The following is a 21,688-nucleotide window of genomic DNA, read 5'->3' on the forward strand; positions in this document are numbered from 1 at the left end:
TTGTCATTTCTAACTTATGAAAATAAAATTTCATTTAGCACAAGGACAAAATAAATCTAAAGTACTTAATTTCTAAATAATTCTAAGGTGGTGTACATAAATACATTCTAAAATGCAATAATACATCTGTTGAATAAAGGACAGATGGTAAAAGAAGTTAAAATTCTACACAATGTGACACAGAACTAAGTATGCTAATAAGCTCTGCAGAGTTCTCTGAGACTGTAAGTGCTTTGGCTTTATAGTCTACTGTTGGGAAGGAAAAAAATTTCCTTCTACCCTTCTAGGTTCTTTGGCTGGTCTCAGAATGAAATTGATATAAGACAGATTAACAAGAGAAGAACAAAAATTTAATATCACGTATACCTCCTGTATACTTGGGAGATACCCAGGAAAACTGAGTAACTCCCCGAAATGAATGGCCTAAGCCATCACCTTAAATACCATTTTCACCTAAAGACTACGTAAGATTTTGGTGGGTGGGAGTCAGTTATACGAGGTTCCCAGGAAAAGCACAGTAAACAAGGGTCTGGCTGTTAGGCAGATTTAGGTCCTTGCCTTCTCCACTGATTATACTTTTAGAGATTTGGTCATCTTCATCTTCCTGGTACAGCAAGGTATACCCTCTTACAAATGGAGATTTCCCTTATAAATGTAAATGTTTCTTACAAAGGGATAACTTCTACTCAGTTTTCAGGGCTTTTCCTATGTCTGTAGTTTCTTAAAAATAATCAGCCTAAAATAATCAATATGCAAAAGAGACATATTTTGGGGTGATATATTTTGCTCCCCCTCATTTTACTACTCGTGAAAAAGAATACTTTCACAGAAAAACAATTTATACAAAAAGTCTGAAAACAGTACATAGGGAAACTTTATTATTAAAATAAAAGTAGCCTTCAATATTTAACTATCATATGAAAAACTGATGACCTAAATACAAAATGATCTATTGAGGCTGCTTTTTCCTAAATTATAAAAATGTAATTTTAATAGTTGTGAGGTCCTTAGTTTATACAATACAGGAACTTTTTACCAAAAAAGGAAATCTAACAATGTTAAAATAATTATTTCAAGGTTTCATATGAATTAATTTTTTTACATTTATTTCATTAAACAGTGTTCACGTTGTAGGACACACAAATAATATATAATTCTTGAACTTAATTAATTTCAAAAACTATTCAGAAACAAAGACAATTGCACAAACAAAGCTAATAAAGGATAGAATCTAAGTGCCATAAGTCTGGACATAAAGGAAAGAGCAATTGATTCTAAGCCATGAGTACAAAAATTTCAAGGAGGAGTTGATTTCAACTTAAATCTTGAAAAATATTCAACACTGTTTGTAAAGCACTGTTGTAGAGGAAGACATTTCTCTCTACCCTTCTGTGTTCTTATGGCTGGTCTAAGAATTAAACTGACATGAGACAGATTAACAGGAGAAAATCAAAGGTTTTATAACATGTGTACATGGAAGAGACCCAGGAAAACACAGTAACTCAATGAAATGGCCAAAACCCTCCTCGTCTTAAATACCATTTTCAGCTAAAGAGAAAAGAGGATATTGGTGCTAGTGGTTTAGGAGGAAGGCAATTAACAAGGAGATGGAAAAGCAAATTCGTGGTAAACAAATGTTTGCTGAACCATGCAGAGACAACAGGACACAGAGAGAAATTTTAACAGACAATTTGCTAGATTCTTCCCTGACAACACACACCTAGTTTATACTACAGTTATCTATGGTGATAGTTCCCTTCCTGGAATAGGTCCTCTATCTTCATTCTCTTAGGCAGTCAGGTGGAAGGTCAAAGTTTCTTCCTGAGTCTTTTGGGCCCTGATTGTTTTTGACTCAAAATAATCCATATGCCAAAGAGACTTTTGGGGTGGCAAATTTTGTTCCTTTATAGTACATTTTACCATTTATAAAAATTTTTAATAAACACAATCTCTTCTGATAATCTCAAAAACAGGTGAGGTAAGTAGAACTGATAATTATCTTCCCAGAAAAGGAAATGGAAGCTCTGAAAACTTAACACACAGACGTAAACATTTCCTGGTTAAACTGGGATTCAAGTTCAGGATTTTGTGCCTATCCCACTATTCCACAAGCCATATGGGGAAGAAGACTTTCCCAGATATATGTGGAAAATGAACAAAGAACTAGGGTCAAGAAAGAAAGAGTCAAGCAAGAAACTTTTATAGGTCTTAACAGGGCTTACTCTTGACCTGGAGTAGATGTATATGAGTTTGCACCAGACTACTTGTAGACCTCTGTATATTTCTGGGAAACAAATTCTATTGATCCCTCTCAATGCAAATACTTTATTGGAGAGCTGGATAATGTGACAAAAAAATACAACAATTGAAAAACTATATGGACTCATACTTATCTTAAAACAAATTCTTCAAAGGAGAAAACATTATTGATACATTGACAACAAATGATTTAAAATAATATTCGAGAAATACACAAAAAACTTATGCATACTCTTAACACTTTCCAGTTTACTGGACTTGACTCATGATGGTGAAGATCTAAGTTGTTTCCTAATGTGAGTTTCAGTCCTCTCTGATCCTTCTGCACCATTAGTCTTCTTGTGAGTTCAACCCCCTTCATTTAATTCAACAGTCATTTACCGATTGGTTATGCTGCCCTGGGACATGGATATTTCCCAACACAATATGAAGAATCTCAGCTAATTTTAATCAGTTTTTTCCATAGTATGATATACTCCCTACTGTTGGACTTATGTCTTTGTAGGGCTTACTCTTGACCTGAAATAGAGGTATATGAGTTTCTACCAGAATATTGTAGACCTCTGTATATTTCTGTGAAACAAATTCTGTTGTTCTTTCTCAATGCAAATACTTTATTGGAGAGCTGGATAATGTGACAGAAAATACAGTGTTCAGGAATACATGAACATTTTTACTTTTTCCAAATCACTCTATCATGAAATTATAGTCTCCATTTACTAAAAAATACTACAAGCAGAAAAAGAATACCACCTTTTTCTCTTTGGTTTCTCTCAGTGGTTTTTAATCACTGCCCCAAACAGCATAGTTTTCATAAATATACTTTAAAATATTTTAGCATGTTAGATTCCAGGGTGGAGTGAATAGAAGAGACTGTATTTTTAAAAATTATTTTATGAAAACAATTATACCTTTAAAAAATGATTTTGACAGTGGTGATATAAAAATATTAGTAAGAAGCAGTGCAATCTAGGGGAAATTGAATTTTGAGCCTGGTCTGGATCTCACTTCTAGCTCTGATTGCTTTACCTGGTAAAATATTTAACCTATTTTACCTTTAGTTTCCTCATCTGTGAAATGGGAATAGTAACAGCTATTTTGCAGGTTATAAGCATTAAATATGATCATATACCACAATTCTCAGTAGACGGTAAGTTCTAGACGGTTCATCATCATCATCATCATTATCATTATTGTCTCTATTACTGTTAATCATAACAGCTAGTTAATAATATTACTTGAGCTAAAATATAATTACTTGCATTAAATATTGCTGAATTATCTATTAAATCAACTTTACACTTTTTTTTTTTTTGCGGTACACGGGCCTCTCACTGTTGTGGCCTCTTCCATTGCGGAGAACAGGCTCCGGGAGCGCAGGCTCAGCGGCCATGGCTCACGGGCCCAGCCACTTCGCGGCATGCGGGATCCTCCCGGACCGGGGCACGAACCCGCGGCCCCTGCATCGGCAGGCGGACTCCCAACCACTGCACCACGAGGGAAGCCCCTCAACTTTATACTTTTGATTAAAATATAACATAATGAAGAAATGTAACAAACATCTTAAATTTGAGATTTCAGTTTTGGAAATTGGCATTATTTTTTTATCTTAAGATTGGGTACAACTCATGAAAATTTTAGATACCAGTGGAAAAGTACCTTTTTAAGGTCTGTTATGTTTAAAATATTTAAAGTCTGTTAACTGCCTAATGTGAATCTATGTTTAAACATAAGAACTGGTCAAAATTATTTGCATTTAAGTTTAAAATGGAGGACAAGAGAGATACTACTTCTAAAGAATTTGATAAGGGAAAGTCCATAGCACATATTAAAGTGTTATTCAAGGTATACTCTCAAAAAATTGTCAAACTGATTTCACCTCTCCAAAAACAGAAAGGAAAATTTCAATATATATTTGTAAATGAAAGTCTGAGGAAGTGTTAAAGGCATTCGGTTTGTGTGGTATTAGATCATCTCAAGTCCAGCACTGAGCATTTAATTTACCAAAAAGATGGCTCCTTTCAAAACTGAAATAAAGCACCTGACTTTTTAAAGTTTGTGTATTACTTTGTTAGAGCTGCCATAACAAAGTACACAGACTGGGTGGCTTCAACCCTAATAACCTCATTTTAACTTAATTAAATTTTTAAAGACCTCCATCTTCAAATATAGTCACATTCTGAGATACAGGGGATTAGGACTTTGACGTAAGAATTTGGGTGGGGGACACAACTTATCCCTTAACAGAGTGAAATGTTAAGACATTATTTTAAAAAGGATCTACTTATATGTTTCATTTCTACTATGTATTATACAAATATTGTTTTCATGTTTTTACTGTCTTTTAAACCCATTTTGAATGAATTTCATATATATCCTTCTAAAATAAGGGAACTCAAATAAAGGGGTTAAATCATGACTCATACAATTGCATTAGGTTAATATTTTAAAAAACAGTGACAAATTAGTACACTAATTTGACACATGGTCCAATGAAAACAATTTCTGTTGGCTTTTAAGACTTAAAATGGCTTTCTGGATCTACTATGGTAGTAGTCAATGAAGGGGAGCAGAATTTTGCCACCCCAAAATGTCTCTTTGACATATGTCTTATCTTGAGCTGGTTGTTTTTAAGAAACGGCAGACACAAGGAGAGGCTCTGAAAACTGAGTAGTAACTGACTGCCCAGCCCCGACATCTTTTCTTGTCTTTAGCTGAGGAAGGTGTATAAGGTGACGGCTTGGACCATTTCAGGGTGTTACTTCAGTTTTCCTGGGCATCTCCTATGTATACAGGAGGTATGCCTGTTGTTAAACTTCTGTTTGTTTTTTCCTGTTAATCTGTCTTTTTATTACCGGGGATATCTCATCTGAGAACCTAAAAGAATAGAGGAAAAATTCCTTTCCTCCTCCACATCATTTATGGCAGTTGGAATGAAATAATAAACTTCTCTAGGTTTCAACCCTAACATAGTAAGTAGTAGTGTAGTACAATATACCCACAGAAATAAAAATTATACAAAACCTGGCAAAAAAGAATATTGTTCTGAAACAAAAAAGATAAATTGTTATAAACTGTATCACGTTCTAGCTGGCAGTACATACATTATTTCAATTACTTATTTTATCTTAAGATAAATGAACATGAGCATTTCTTGTTCTTTATGTTATAATATGAAACTGATATGTGTCATTCAGTAATAATGAGATGACGGCCTGTGTTACCTGAGCATATGGCAAGTGTTAGGAGTATAAGGAATCATATTATCTGCTGTATATCACTAGATCTCCTACGAATCAATTCACAGACATACAAAATGTAAGTAGCTACATTAATATTTTTGTCTATATATCTGTAAACTTCCAGCTTTTTCTAAGAATATTTCCTTTATAACAATAACAAAAAGTATTAAAATAAAACCAAGCCCACTTAACTGAAATTGATGACAATGTTATTTATATACAAAAATGTAAATTAAGTACAAAGTTGTAAAGATAAATGTTAAGATTTTTAAACAACATTTTACTATTAAAGACAGCCATGTTGTAAAGTGAGTATAGGGTTTATACAGAGTGGTTCTATTAAAACAGGGAGAGCTATACCAAATCATATGGGCATAAATTTTTATCTAAAATGAGATGAGACATGTATAATTTTCAAGTTTAAAATTAAAATTATAAACATATTACCATTTTACTGCATAAAGCTAAAACTATGCTTTTTTTTTAGTTCAAATATTGTACATCTGTATGCGTTTTGAAATGTAACAGAGAAAGTAAAATACTTAAGTTATACCTAATAAACACATAGAGGGTAAATTTTTATACTTTCTATTGTTATCATTCTTTTTATCTTTGAAAATATTTTAAACCTATGTCAACACAAGCATGAGTGTTTCCACATTTACTTCACTAACATTGATTTTTTAACCCCATTTTTGTAAGCCAATGATTTTGAATTTAAATTAAGGATTCACACAAGCTTTAAGTTCATGAGGCCTCATTTTAAAATATAATCCTTTATGTTAAAATTCAGATTTAACTTGCTCAGTTCAATATCGTAAAGATTAGACTACCTTCTGCAATGTCTGCTCCGACATTTCTTTCCAATTCTTCTCTGGAGTACTCTTCTTGACCCCATCATCTTCACCGTATCTAAAGAGTTCTTCTGTCAGAGAATAAATAATATATTATGGTACCTCATATGCTCCTGAAACACTGTTCTGTCATTTTAAGAAAAAGGGGTGTATGGTTTCTCAACTATGAATAACGTAGTCTATTTTATTGTCAACTATTTGGCCAGTAACTGAAGGGTGACCTTTTTCAAGATTTTCAGTCTCACAATTATGTATCTTTATAGTGTCCCTTTCTTTTTTTGCAGCGTAAGATTTTCAAAGGTATAACAGATCTGCAGGTTAACAATGCTGTATTTTTATTCCCATTTTCATTCTTTTGTAGACCATTCCCCTTTGCCTTAAAAGCAGAATTCACTGCCTTTTTATCTACACAGTCACTACTAGTTTTGTTCTCTGGATCTTGTTCCCTGCCAGGAGGATCAGAGTGATTGCTGAACAAAGCAAACAGTAACAGAATTAGGGTAGACTGAAACTGTAACACCTCCTACCACCACCTTTCTTTAAAGTAAAAGATCATGCACTGGGCAGAGTAAAGCATAAAAATCACATTTCCGGAAAAAGTGACTTTATAACAAATAGAAACCCAGGTAATGGGTAAAGTTGCTCCTACAAATCATTCCTACACTACCCAGGCATTTGACTAATAAAACCCCTTCGAACAGCAAAACTGTATAAGCAACATAACAACATTAAAGGAAAAAAATCATAAAACTTCAGTTAATATTATTAGAATTGAAATACATTAAAACCTATAAATATCTTTTTCTTAGAAGATAAATTATGGTGACAAATTTAACATTTTCTTACTGAATTATTTTTGAAATACACATTTCTCAAAGAATCAAAAAGGGGGCAAAAAGAATACATAAAGCTAAAAGGATACATATCTGTGTTAGTCTGAGATGATTTTGCTTTAAAGTATGCTTGGCTGCTGTAGGTCAGTATGAAACTTTGATTTATCAACAAAGAAAAAAGAAAACAATATTACTCTCTGTAGAGTAGAAATCCTCTTGGTATAAACAGTGACTAACAAGTTTGTTAGAGTGAATTAGGCATTTCTTTTGTCTTTGAAACATGACATATCCAATTAAAACTTCTGTACTCCTGAAATAAATAGAACACTATCCTAAGGATAATAAAAGCTAGAATAGGTAGAATTTGCCACCCGGGGAATATGTACCTTTATCTTGATGATAATCTGTTGGTTCCCGAGTTTCTTTGTCTAGTCCCTTAACACCATGGTGCTGAATTCATTTACAAAACTCTTTCAGCAATACAGAAATAATATGCAAATACAATTCATCTGTTCTAGTCATTTAAATATCTGCTATAGTTCTAAGTAAAATATTTACACTTAAAAATAAGAAAATAGTTCTATATTCAAAGACTGTAGAGTGCTAAAAGTAGCTAAATTATTCCAACAATATAAATGTTGAAGACTGATTTAAAAATGAATTTGATTGCTGCTTTTGTGCTCCTAGGTGTGTGCAAGATTCCCTGGTGGACTGGAAGACCATGTTCACTTGTGGTTTTCTGTTGAAAACTTTGTTTCTCACCTTCACAGGTTTTACAAAGAATACATGGCAGCTAGGCCCAGGCCATGGAGAGGAACAAAGACCCAACTCTCTACCCCTTGATTCCCTTCCCCTTCAAGGATCTCAGGATTTGGGAAGTGAACCAAGAGGACCTAGTTAGAAATATACAGTTCTATTTTTGTCCTTTGGTGGATGTGTGAGAATGTGCTTCTCCTTACTGGAAATTTATTTTAAAAACTGTGGATTTAAATGCTTTACTTTTATTTTTACCACTATACAAATTTGTTCTGATTTATATTCTTTCTCAGGAGTTTCTTCTCTCCCCACTTTTTCTTTTTAACTTTTAACTTTGCTTACTCATAGTTGTTTAAACATTTTTCTCTATCGCCTATGTTTTTTTGGTCCCCTTAATTCTCCTGGATTACATTATAAATTAATGTAAGTTCTTCTGCAACTTTTTCTCCTTCTTTTAGATTCTCTTTTAGCTATTTTAACAAATTAATATTAAAAATCTGTTATCATTATAAGGGATTGCAGAATATGCCAGCCTAATATATGCCACTTTGGTATATTGATTACTTTCAGCAGTAGGAACTTCAAAAGCTGCAAATGCAGGTAGAGGCTTTCTCTGAACTCCCCTTATCTGCCAGAAGACCCTCCAGAAGGAACTTGAGTGTTATTACCCACTCCCCTAAAGTTTCATCAACCAGAGAAGATTAACTCTTATCACAGGAGAGGAAACTAGAAGTCCACACTATACCCAGACAAGCTTTACTACAAACTATCATTCCTCTCAGCTAGTCTTCTATGGGCCCATTCATCTTTTCTAAAATCATTTACTCTCCCCTAAGAGGCCTACATCCCTCCTCCTCTCTCCCTATTAAGACAGTATGTAATCCTGAATTCTAAAGCCACCTCTTTGAGTACTCACTCTTCCCTGGGTTTCTTCCACGTGTATACCATGAGGTATAAACATTAATAAATTTCTGGTTTCCTCTTGCTAATCTGTCTTTTATTATAGGGGTTTCAGCTAAAAAGGGTAGAAGGAAAATTCTTATTCCTCCCCTACAATTATATTTTTACTCATCTTAATATGATGATATAAAGAAAGAAGAATAGGTATCTTGTGTATTGGCAATTTCCTAAAAAATACTGAAACCAAGCAGGACCCTGTGGAGGCTCCTGGGTATGAAAGCCTTTCTGTGTCCCCCGTTCCTTGTTTGTAGAGAATAGACTCCAGCCTCCATGACCTTCCCTGAGTCCCAAAGGGCAGATTCAAACAGTTGCTAATCATGGAAGGGAGGGGCTGCAGAGACAAGGCAGGAGCAGCCAAGAAACAATAGTGCAGCCTTGGGGCAGGTCCTGGTTTCACCTCAAGGGATACACACAACAGTACCTTTGAGCTCTTTACAGAACTAAAATCCCCAACAAACGGAAGATGTTAGCATTCTTCCTTCCAGAGAAGACCAGCTGAGGCCAGATTAAAGGAACCATAGAAGCTCATCAAGAGATGGCCTGAGACCAGATTAAAAGAGTGCAGGCCCTGCACACACCCTGATCTTATCGGCAAACTCACCCCTGAACTATTGCTGTAAAACTCCTCACCAAATCCTCCCAGGTTGGGACACAGAGTTTTCAAGGGCAGGAGCCCACTGTGTCCCCCTTTGCCTGGCAAAGCAATAGAGCTATTCTTTCCTACTTCACCCAAAACTCTGTCTCTGAGATTCAATTGGGCACCAGGGCACAGAGGCCGAGTTTTTGGCATCAATATTACTATTTTTTCTTCACTTTTAGGAAAAGTGAATATATTACTTTAGAGGGTACTTGCCATAACATACAGTAAGAAATATATATTTGGTCTTTTTCCCTGGCTCCCCACACAAAGCTTCTAAAGTCCTTGGAATTTCATAAGTGATAGAGGTGAGAGGATTATCTTCTGTTATTTATAACAAGCCTCTTTGCACAAGGTTCCCCATAAATCTATTTTCCTTTATATTTCACTTCTACTTAACACAAGCTGGATATAAAAATGTTGTTAGAGACACCAACAAAAGTTGCAGGGTGCAAAATTAATACACAGAAATCTCCTGCATTTCTATACACTAATAATGAAAGATCAGAGAGAAGAATTAAGGAAACAATCCCTTTTATCATCACATCAAAAAGAATAAAATACCCAGGAATAAAATTACCTAAGAAGGCAAAAGACTACTCAGGAAACTATAAAACACTGATGAAATAAATCAAAGATGACACAAACAGATGTAAAGATATACCATGTTCTTGGATTGGAAGAATCAACATCATCAAAATGACTATACTACCCAAGGCAATCTATAGATTCAATGCCATCCCTATCAAATTATCAATGGCACTTTTCACAGAACTAGAACAAAATATTTTAAATTTGTATGGAAACACAAAAGACCCCAGATAGCCAAAGCCATCCTGAGAAAGAAAAACAGAGCTAGAGGAATCAAGCTCCCTGACCTCAGACTATACTACAAAGCTACAGCCATCTAAATAGTATGGTACTGGCACAAAAACAGAAACATATTTCAATGGAACCAGACAGAAAGCCCAGAAATAAACCCATGCACCTATGGTCAAGTAATCTACAACAAAGGAGGCAAGAATATACAATGGAGAAAAAACAGTCTCTTCACTAAGTGGTGCTGGGAAAACTGTACCGCTACATGTAAAAGAATGAAATTAGGACATTCTCTAACATCATAATACACAAAAATAAACTCAAAATGGATAAAAGACTTAAATTTAAGACTGAATACTTAAAACTCTTTGAGGAAAACATAGGCAGAACACACTGTTACATAAATCACAGCAATATCTTTTCAGATCTACCTCCTAGAGTAATGAAAATAAAACCAGAAATAAACAAATGGGACATAATTAAACCTAAAAGCTTTTTCACAGCAAAGGAAACCATAAACAAAATGAAAAGACAACCCACAGAATGGGAGAAAATATTTGCAAATGAAGCGACCAACAAGGGATTAATCTCTAAAATATAAAAACAGATCATGCAACTCAATATCAAAAAAACAACCCAATCCAAAAATGGGCAGAAGACCTAAATAGACACTTCTCCAAAGAAAACATACACATGGCCAAAAAAGCACATGAAAAGATGCTCAACATCACTAATTATTAGAGAAATTCAAATCAAAACTACAATGAGGTATCACCTCACACTGGTCAGAATGGCCATCATCAAAAAGTCTACAAACAATAAGTGCTGGAGAGGGTGTGGAGAAAAGGGAACCCTCCGACACTGTTGGTGGAAATGCAAATTGGTACAACCACTATGGAGAACAGTATGGAGTTTCCTTAAAAAACCAAAAGTAGAACTGCTATATGATCCAGCAATCCCACTCCTGAGCATATATCCAGAGAAAACCATAATTTGAAAAGATACATGCAGCCCAATGTTCACTGCAGCACTATTAACAATAGCCAGGACACAGAAGCAACCTAAATGTCCATCAACAGACGAGTGAATAAAGAAGATGTGGTACATATATACAACGGAATATTACTCAGCCATAAAAAGAACGAAATAACGTCATTTGCAGCAACATTGGTGGACCTAGAGAATGTCATACTTTATGAAGTAAGTCAGACAGAGAAAGACAAATAATATATCACTTATATGTGGAATCTAAAAAAAAAGACACAAATGGACTTCTTTACAAAACAGAAACAGAGTCACATATGTAGAAAACAATCTTATGGTTATGGGGGGAAAGGTGGGGGAAGGATAAATTGGGAGATTGGAATTGACATATACACGCTACTATATATGAAATAGATAACTAGTAAGGACCTACTGTATAGCACAGGGAACTCTACTCAATATGCTGTAATGGCCTATATGGGAAAAGAATCTAAAACAGAGTGGATATATGTATATGTATAAATGATTCACTTTGCTGTACACTTGAAACACAACATTGTAAATCAACTATACTCCAATAAAAACTTTACAAAAAGAATAATCCAGAATAAATAAAAATACACAAAACAAAATATACTATGAAGGCTCCCACTGACCTAAGATGAAACAATCTGAATATCAAAAAGAATAATGCCTTCAATGGATTAAAAAATCTTTAAATATATCAACAGAAATTCTGAGTTTCTAACACTAACAAAAGCCACCAAGTCATTGATCACCTTTGAAGGATGCTAGGTCACCAAATGAAAATTGGTAAAGAGGTGTAATCAAGATTTTTCTTGCCTTTCCTGTACAAACTGTATTTCAGGATAACCAAATAGTTATCCATATTCTTCTTCATAGAATTCCAGATAAAAAGTGCACAAAAAATGCTAAAATCAGAAAATTGCTGTGTTGCAACCCCAAATGAAATAATGAATTTTGATAACAATAACCAATGGATGCTAAAACCAGTAAATGAAACATTGATTGGGAATTTAATAATAGAGGGATTAGGCTGAAACCACCTGAAGTTCCTAATTAATCTTAATATTATTTAAAGTGGGATAAACCAGAAAAAAAAAGAACATGCACCCCAATGTTCACTGCAGTCTATGTACAATAGCCAAGACATGGAAGCAACCTAAATGTCCATCGACAGAGGAATGGACAAAGAAGATGTGGTACATAAATACAGTGGAATATTACTCGGCCATAAAAAAGAATGAAGTAATGCCATTTGCAGCAACATGGATGGACCTAGAGATTATCATATTAAGTAAAGTAAGTCAGACAGAGAAGGACAAATATCATATTACTTATATGTGGAATGTAAAAAAAATCATACTAATGAACTTATTTACATAACAGAAACAGAGTCACAGACTTCAAAAACAAACTTATGGTTACCAAAGGGAAAAGGTGGGGTGATAAATTAGGAGTTTGAGATTAACATTTACACAGTATTATATATAAAAGAGATAATCAACAAGGACCTAGTGTTATAGCACAAGGAACTCTACTCAATATTATGTAATAACCTATATGGGAAAAGAATATGAAAAAAATGGATATATGTATATGCATAACTGAATCACTTTGCTGTACACCCGAAACTAACACAACATTATAAATCAACTATATTCCAATATAAAATAAAATTTTTTAAAAAACTTAAGTTTCTGTCAATTTACGTCACAGTTATAAGATGTTATATGTAAGTCTCCTAGTAACCACAAAGTAAAAACCTATAAAAAACACATAAAAGATAGACAGGGGGCTTCCCTGGTGGCGCAGTGGTTGAGAGTCCGCCTGCCGATGCAGGGGACACGGGTTCATGCCCCGGTCCGGGAGGATCCCACATGCTGCGGAGCAGCTAGGCTCGTGAGCTATGGCCGCTGAGCCTGCGTATCCGGAGCCTGTGCTCTGCAACGGGAGAGGCCACAACAGTGAGAGGCCAGCATACCGCAAAAAAAAAAAAAAAAAAAGATAGACAGGAATATAAGTATATTTATACCACTAAAGAATGTCATCAAAACAAAAAGGAAGAGAGTAGGAGAAGAATAAAGGAAGCGGGTAGAACTACAAAAACAGCCAGTAAACAATGAACAAAAAAGCAATATTTATATACCTGTCAACAATTATTTTACCTGTAAATGCACTAAATTCTCAAACAAAAGACACAGAGTAGCTGGATGAATAAAAAACCAAGACCCATCTATATACTGCCTACAGAAGATGCACTTTAGATTTAAAGACACACACAGACTGAATACAAAAGGATTGAAAAAGATATTCCATGCAAATGGAGACCGGAAGAAAGCTGGAGTAGCTACACTTACATCAGGCAAAATAGGCTTTAAGACAAGACTGTCAGAAGAAACAAAGATGGGTATTATATAACGATGAAGAGGTCAGTCCAACAAGAGGATGTAACATTTGTAAATATTCACACACCCAACATAGGAGCACCTAAATATAGAAAGCAAATATTAAGAGACCTAATGGGAGAAACAGACAGACATACAGTAATTGTTCTGTTCAGATTTTCTATTCCATCATGATTCAGTCTTGGTAGGTGGTATGTTTCTAGGAATTTATCCATTTCTTCTAGGTTGTGGAATTTGTTGGAATATATTTGTTAAAAGTATTTTCCTATGATTCTTTGTATTTCTGTGGTACCAGGTGTAACATCTCCTGTTTCATTTTTTAAATTTTATTTGAGTTCTCTCTCTTTTTTTCTTGGTAAGTATAGCTAAAGGTTTGTCAATATTATTTATCTTTTTAAAGAACCAGCTCTGAATAGATTTATAACTGATAAGGAGATTGAATCAGTAATCAAAAACCTCCCAGCAAACAAAAATCAGATCCAGACGGCTTCATTAATGAATTCTGCCAAATATTTAAAGAAGAATTAATACCAATTCTTCTCAAACTCTTCCAAAATATATAAGAGGAGGGAGCTTTTCCAAGCTCAATTCACAAGGCCAGTATTATCCTGATACCAACACCAGAAAAGTACACCACAAGAAAAGAAAATTATAGGCCAATATCCCTGATGAATATAGATATAATGTCCTCAAAAAAATATCAGTAAACAAAATTCAACAATACACTATAAGGACCATACACTAAGATCAAGTGGGATTTATTCCAGCGATGCAAGGATGGGTTAACATCTGTAAATCAGTCAATGTGATACACCACATTACAAAAAGAAGGATAAAAATCATATGATCATCTCAACAGATGTAGGAATATCTTTTGACTATATTCAACATCCTTTCATGGTTAAAACCCTCAACAAACTGGGTACAGAGGGAATCTATCGCTACATAATGAGGGCCATATATGACAAGCCCACAGCTAATATCATACTCAATGGTGAAAAGCTAGAAGCTTTTCCTCTAAGATCAGGAACAAGATAAAATGCCCATTCTCACCACTTTTATTCAACATAGTATTGGAAGTCCTAGCCAGCCACTTAAGCAAGAAAAATAAATAAAAGGCATCCAACTGGAAAGGAAGAACTAAAACTGTCACTATTTGCAGATGACATGATATAGAAAAACCGTAATGACTCCATCAAAAACTGTCAGAACTGCTAATAACTGTAAGAACTAACAAATTCAGTAAATTTGCAGGATACAAAATCGATATACAAAAGGCTGTTCTATTTCTTTATACTCACAATGAACTATCAGAGAAAAATTAAGAAAACAATCCCTAGGAATAAATTTAACCAAGGAGGTGAAAGACCTGTGTATTGAAAACTAAAAGACATTAATGAAAGAAACTGAAGAAGACAAAAATAAATGGAAAGATATTTCATGCTCATTGATTGAAAGAACCAATATTGTTAAAATGTCTATACAACCCAAAGCAAACTACAGATTCAATGCAATCCTTATTAAAATTCCAATGGCATTTTTCAAAAGAAAAAACAAATTCAAATAACCCTAAAATCTGATGGAACCACAAAGTACCCCAAATAGTCAAAGCAATGTGAGAAAGAAGAAAAGTTGGAGGCATCACGTACGCCCTGATTTCAAACTATATTACAAAGCTAATATTTAAAACAGTATGGTACTGGCATAAAATAGGCGCATACATCAATGGAACAGAATAGAGCCCAGATATAAAAACAAGCTTATATGGTCAATTAATTTACAACAAAGGAGGCAAGAGTATACAATAGGGAAAGGACAGTCTCTTCATTAAATGCTGTTGGGAAAACTGGACAGCCACAAGCAAAAGAATGAAACTGGACTACTATCTTATACCATATACAAAAATTCACTCAAAATGTATTAAAGGCTTGAACATAAGATCTGAAACCCTAAAATTCCCAGAAGAAAACAGAGGCAGTAAGCTCCTTGACCTAGATCTTGGGGATGATTTTTTGAATCTGACATCAAAAGCAAAAGCAACAATAGTAAAAATGAATAAGTTGGACTACATCATACTAAACATCTTCTGCACAGCAAAGGAGACCATAAACAAAATAAAAAAGCAACCTACTGAATGGGAGAAACTATTTGCAAATCATATATCTGATAATGGGCCAATATCCAAATGTATTTTAAAAACTCATATAATGCAATAACAAAAGAACAAACAATTCAATTGAAAAGTGGGCAGAAGATCTAAATGGACATTTTCCCAAAGAAGACATACAGGTCTAACTTGTTTTATTGTGCTTTGCTTTACTGTTCTTTGCAGATATTGTGTTTTTCTACTAATTGAATGTTTGTGGCAACCCTCTGTCAACCAAGTCTATTGGTGCCATTTCCAACAGCATTTGGTCATTTTGTGTCTCTGTGTCACATTTTGGTAATTCTCCTAATATTTCAAACCCTCCTCCAGCAAAAAAGACTATGACCCACTGAAAACTCAGATGATGGTTAGTATTTTTTAATTAAGGTAGGTACATTCATTTTTTAGACATAATGCTATTGCACACTTAACAAACTACGATATAGTGTGAATATAATTTTTATGTGCCCTGGGAAACCAATAAAATCACGTGACTCACTTTATAGCAATATTCGCTTTATTGTGGTGGTCTGGAAAAAAACTCTGCAGAATCTCCTAGATATGCCTGTACAGATGGCTAACAGATATGTGAAAAGATGCTCAACATCATTAATCATGAGGGAACTACAAATCAAAACCACACTGAGATATCATCTCATACCTTTTAGAATGGCTGTTGTCAAAAAGACAAGAAGTAACAAATCTTGGTGAGAATGCAGAGAAAAGAGAACCCTTGTGCACTATCGGTGGGAATGTAAATGGGTGCATCCACTTTGTAAAACAATATGGAGGTTCCTCAAAAAGATAAAAATAGAACTACCATATGATCCAGCAATTTCTGGGTATTTATCCAAAGCAAATGAAAACACTAACGTGAAAAGATATATGCACCCCAATGTTCACTGCAGCATTATTTACAGTAGCCAAGATATGGAAATAACCTAGGTGTCCACTGATGGATGATAGGATAAAGAAATTGTGATACGTATATACATATACACAATGGATATTATTCAGTCATAAAAAATAATGACATCTTGCCATTTGTGACAACATGGATGGGCCTCACAGACATTATGATAAATGAAATAAGTCAGAGAGAGAAAAAAAATACCATATGATGCCTTTCATATGTGGAATCTAAACAAACAAAGAAACAAAGAAAAAAGCTCAGAAATACAGAGAACAGATTGGTAGTGGCCAGAGGTGATAAAAGAAATGGGTGAAGGGAGACAAAAGGTAAAAAGAAAAAAGAATAATAAAAAAAAAAGGCCCCATCAGCTTTTCACCCAATGGTCTTAGTAGTCATTAATGATCATTGCCTTGATCTATGGGAAAAAAAAGAACTCAATGAAGGAGTAGCATAAAATATGATATAAATCAATAGTGTAAAATAGAAGGATTCAAATACTGGCCTTGACAAGTTCACTAGTAAACTAAATAAGAGCAACTGGAACAACAAAGTAATTGGGACAACTTCCAGATGAGTGATATATAAAAATTTAAATATTACATACAAATTATTAAGTATAAATTATTAATTGAATTATTAAGTATAAATTGTCAACACCTAAAAAGCACAGTGGTAACAATTAAGCTGTAGCAAGGTCAAATAAGAAGAAATTCTATCATATCAACCTTATTTACTTTTTTTAATGAGGTATCTGAGGATGGACTGAAGTCATATTGTAAATATAGTAATCTTGATTTTAACAAAGGAATAATCTTGTAATTGAAATAGATACATCCCCTTTTACTCAACACTCTCAGGCTAGGGGTCAGGCAGGTTTCAGATTTGCAGATCTCCAAGTTTCCTTCTAGCTCTAAGATTGTGATTCCAGGTGAGAACTAAATGACTTCCAGAAAAGTGTAATGTCATATAAAAATATAAATGAATTATTGATAGTAACTACCTCTATATTATCAATAACTCTATATTACCTATAAAACTTTGGACAAACACACCTAGTAAAACTTTGTCAATGAATAGTAAAAATGAATATTTTCTCCTTATCAAATATTTCTTTAAAAATTTTAATAAATTATAAAGCTGACTTTTAAGTGTTCTATTTGATTTTCTCATGAAAGGTGAAAATGTTAATGAGATATGAATGAGTAAAGCAGTGGAAAGAGGGGGAACAGGGTGAGAGTCTTAGAAGAAAATGAAAGTAAAACATAAAGAACTGGATAATTTTAAACTGCTTACATTAAACATTTATCCTCACAAAAAATTACCTTCTCTTCTCTCTGCCATAAATGTATTCAATTCTTGTATTGTTTCTTTATCAACAGACATATGTACCTTAAGTTTATCCAATTCTTCTTGAAGATTCATCCTATGAAAATTAACACAATAAACAATTATTTTAAATGTGTAAGTTAAGGAATAATATAGCAAACATATAAAAGCGGCAAAAATATTTTAAAAATACATGAATTAGACAGTAGTAAAATAAAAGCTAGAGTATATTAATATTAACAAATCATAACAATTAAAATTGAATTTTAATGAGCATCTGGAAGGTAAAATGTTTCGACTGATTTTTAACTTTGTCTAAATAAACATGCTAAATAGGTAAAACATAAACTGTATAATTAAAAAAATCATCTGTCGAGTTACCAGATCATTTTCTAACAGATACGCTATGTAAAATAATAATAAAATTGTTAATACATATCACTGCAAGCCAAGAGAGTAAATCTCTAGATGCCAAGTAAAGACAAAAAACCCTTACTAGTAAAATGGAATTGAGCTACCATGACAAGAGACCTGGATCAAATACTGCCCATGGAGACTTCAGACCTTGAGACCCAAGTGGAGATGAAAGTTTATATGCAAGGTCCTTCAGGGCTGAGAGACAAAACTGGACTAACTGCAGAAAGCTGGGAGACAAAATTTTGCTGAATGAATACCTGAATATCTGGGCTCATCTGGTTGAAGTTCCATTAAATAGAGGCTTCTTGCCCTAGTCTGAGAGCAAGACAGAGTCAACCATGTGAGATTAGGATCCTATGTCTATATTACTGGTTTCAAAATTGAGCCATTATACATTTGCAGAGAACTGAAGAAATGACAGCAATGTAAAAACTGGTTTATGGCCATGTACACTGGAGAGTTCAGGCAGACACAGTCATCCACTGCAGAGAGGTGTCTACAACTGAGAGAATGGACAGGAGGAAAACCACCACAGAAAATAATTCTCAAGGAAGTCAGGTTTGCAGAGAAGAATAAATATGAATACGCTCAAAGCCATGAATGACCGTCTAAATATCACCCCATTCAAAATGGGAGAATGTACAGCAAGGAAAAAAAATAATAGAATAATTCAAAATGAGTTCTTACAAAATTAGAGTTTTTAAAATGGTGATAAAAAGGAAAAAGAGGTGATAAACATATATTAAAAAGAACAGGGGTTTATGATACAAGAGAAGACAAATAAGAAAAAGAACCAAATACTATATCTAGAAATGTTAATAAATAAAACAACTAAAGGTAGTAATAGGAACATAATAATTGAAATTTAAAACTCAGTGGATGGGTTAAATAGCACACAGACAAAGCTAATGAAAATTTGTAAAATTAAAGACAACACAAAGAAACAAACAGAAGGAAACAGTAACTATATATAAAGTGTGTTGGAATGAGAAGGCCAGAAAGCATCTAGTAGAAATAATTCAAAGAGAGAATTAAGAAAATGGGGAGAAAACAATATTAAGAAAATTAAGAAAATGGGGAGAAAACAATATTAAGAAAATGGGGAGAATTAAGAAAATGGGGAGAAAACATACAATGACTGAAAGTTGAGAACCGATGAAAAAGATTAATTAACAGATTAAGAGAGTATCAAAAATTGAAAACAGAATTAATAAAACTATATTCACACTAGAAACATACTGAAACTTCTGAAGGACACCATACTGAAGGACACCAAAGAAAAGGAGACAACTCTAAAATCAAAAGATTGAGAAAAAAATCAACTAACAAAGAACTCAGGAATGGCAGTAGACTTCTGATATCACAAGAAATGTCAGATGGAATATAAGTAATGTTTTACACATTCCATGGTTTACTATTCATAGATCCTAGATGAAAGAACTATTAAATAATAGATTTTTAGGAAGAAAACAAACTCAAAAGCAATGTATGAAACAAAATAGGGAATGATGATGAAAGACGTGTAAATGTGTACATGGAAGTAAGCAAATATTTATTAAGCAAAGCAATCATAATACCTAAGTGAAGGTAGAACTAAAATTCTGAACAACAAAATGATGTTAGGTGAAGGAAAGGATCAGAGTTAAAGCATTTTAAGATCTTTGTATTGTTAAAGGAGAACAGAGGTAGACTGACAAACTTCAGACAGTCAATAAATGATCCATGCTAAAATTTCAAGAAAAAACATTTAAAGAATGGAAAACACATCAAAAATTTACAAACCAGAAGAGGACAAAAAAAGAAATTAAAAATGTAATCACAATGAAAAATAAAATATACACTAAGAAAAAAAAATATTAAGGATAAATATGGTCATTACATAATAGTCAAACAAATGATTTACCAGGAAGATATAACAGTTCTAAACTTTTATGTACTCAACAAAATAATAAATACAATTCTTATAATAATTCAAATAAAAAGGTACATAAAGTAAAAAAACAAAACAAATAGTTTACTTCTTGAAAAAAATTGATGTTTACAGTTTGATACATATAGTTATATTTTTATTCAAATAAACATAAATACACACATATAAAGAGTTTATAAATTGGGATCTTATACATTTGCAACTTAGGTTACAGATTGATGGCAAGGGTACACATACATGCACACATACATACCCATCTACAAAGTGATTAAGTCTAAATTAGGGTTTTGCTTTGTTTTGCTAAGAACATAGAACATAATGTAGCAAGATGGCCCCACAAAGAAAAAGCAGATGTAGCTCATCTCAACTTAGTTTTCCTTGGCTCTCAGATCACTAATCCAGTGGAACACAGGGCTACAGTTGTTAGAAACGTTACTTCATGCTTCTTTAGAGGTATTCCATGCTTACAGTTTGGCTTTTTTTAGGAAGAATTCACACAGTCCCTACATTTACTATGATGCATTTGTAAACATTAGGGACCACCTTGTTCTTGAGTCAACCCAGGCACCAACAAACCACATCTTGATGGGTGTTGGGAAAGTGGTTGACTTCCAAAGAGTCAGTGCTCAAGCACCCCCATACAGGGTGGACACTGGCTGCTTACTGACTCTCATTCATTACCCATTTATTATGGTGTTTCTGATACTCTGTTTGGTATGGGAACCACAATTCAAAATCTACTTCTTACTGGACAAATTATATGAGATGACTGTATTCAGAAGCTGGTCAATAGGCTACAAAGAGCCGTGATCCCTGAGAGAAAGGAAACCAACAAAGAGAGCCCTAAGGATAGTCCAGATTTCGGCCAGGAGGCACTTGCCAGATCATGGTGTAGGGAGAGGGGGTCTTCACTGAGTTGAAGAAAAAGAGACTGGAGTTTGGGAAAGCTGAAATGTTTGGAATTTGTAAAGCACAGTACTCAGAGAGAAGGAAGCTACAAAGAGAAGGAACTGCAGAAATCTGCATAAGAACTCATTTGAGTCTGTGGCTGAATATTTTGTTGAAACTCACTAAGGCAAGCAGAGAACAACCAGAGCTATAAACAGAACTATTCCCAGAGCTCTTATGGACTGGGAGACATTTGAACTCTGACCAGCTAGAGAGAAGAATCTTGTTGACCACC

The 21,688-nt window shown here is 33.9% G+C and overlaps 1 protein-coding gene across 1 annotated transcript in view; it reads right to left on the reverse strand.

Moving 5' to 3' along the window:
* Positions 1 to 21,688, reverse strand: part of CNTLN (centlein) — a 336,707-nt gene that overhangs the window by 113,934 nt on the left and 201,085 nt on the right. Inside the window, exons 13-14 of the mRNA XM_065879183.1 lie at positions 18,155 to 18,255; positions 6,335 to 6,426 (exon numbers count right to left, since the gene is read on the reverse strand). Of these exons, the coding sequence (XP_065735255.1) occupies positions 6,335 to 6,426; positions 18,155 to 18,255 (193 nt within the window). The remainder of the gene's footprint in view (positions 1 to 6,334; positions 6,427 to 18,154; positions 18,256 to 21,688) is intronic.

This window comes from Phocoena phocoena, chromosome 6 (assembly GCF_963924675.1).
Source record: "Phocoena phocoena chromosome 6, mPhoPho1.1, whole genome shotgun sequence".
Classification (NCBI taxonomy): domain Eukaryota; kingdom Metazoa; phylum Chordata; class Mammalia; order Artiodactyla; family Phocoenidae; genus Phocoena; species Phocoena phocoena.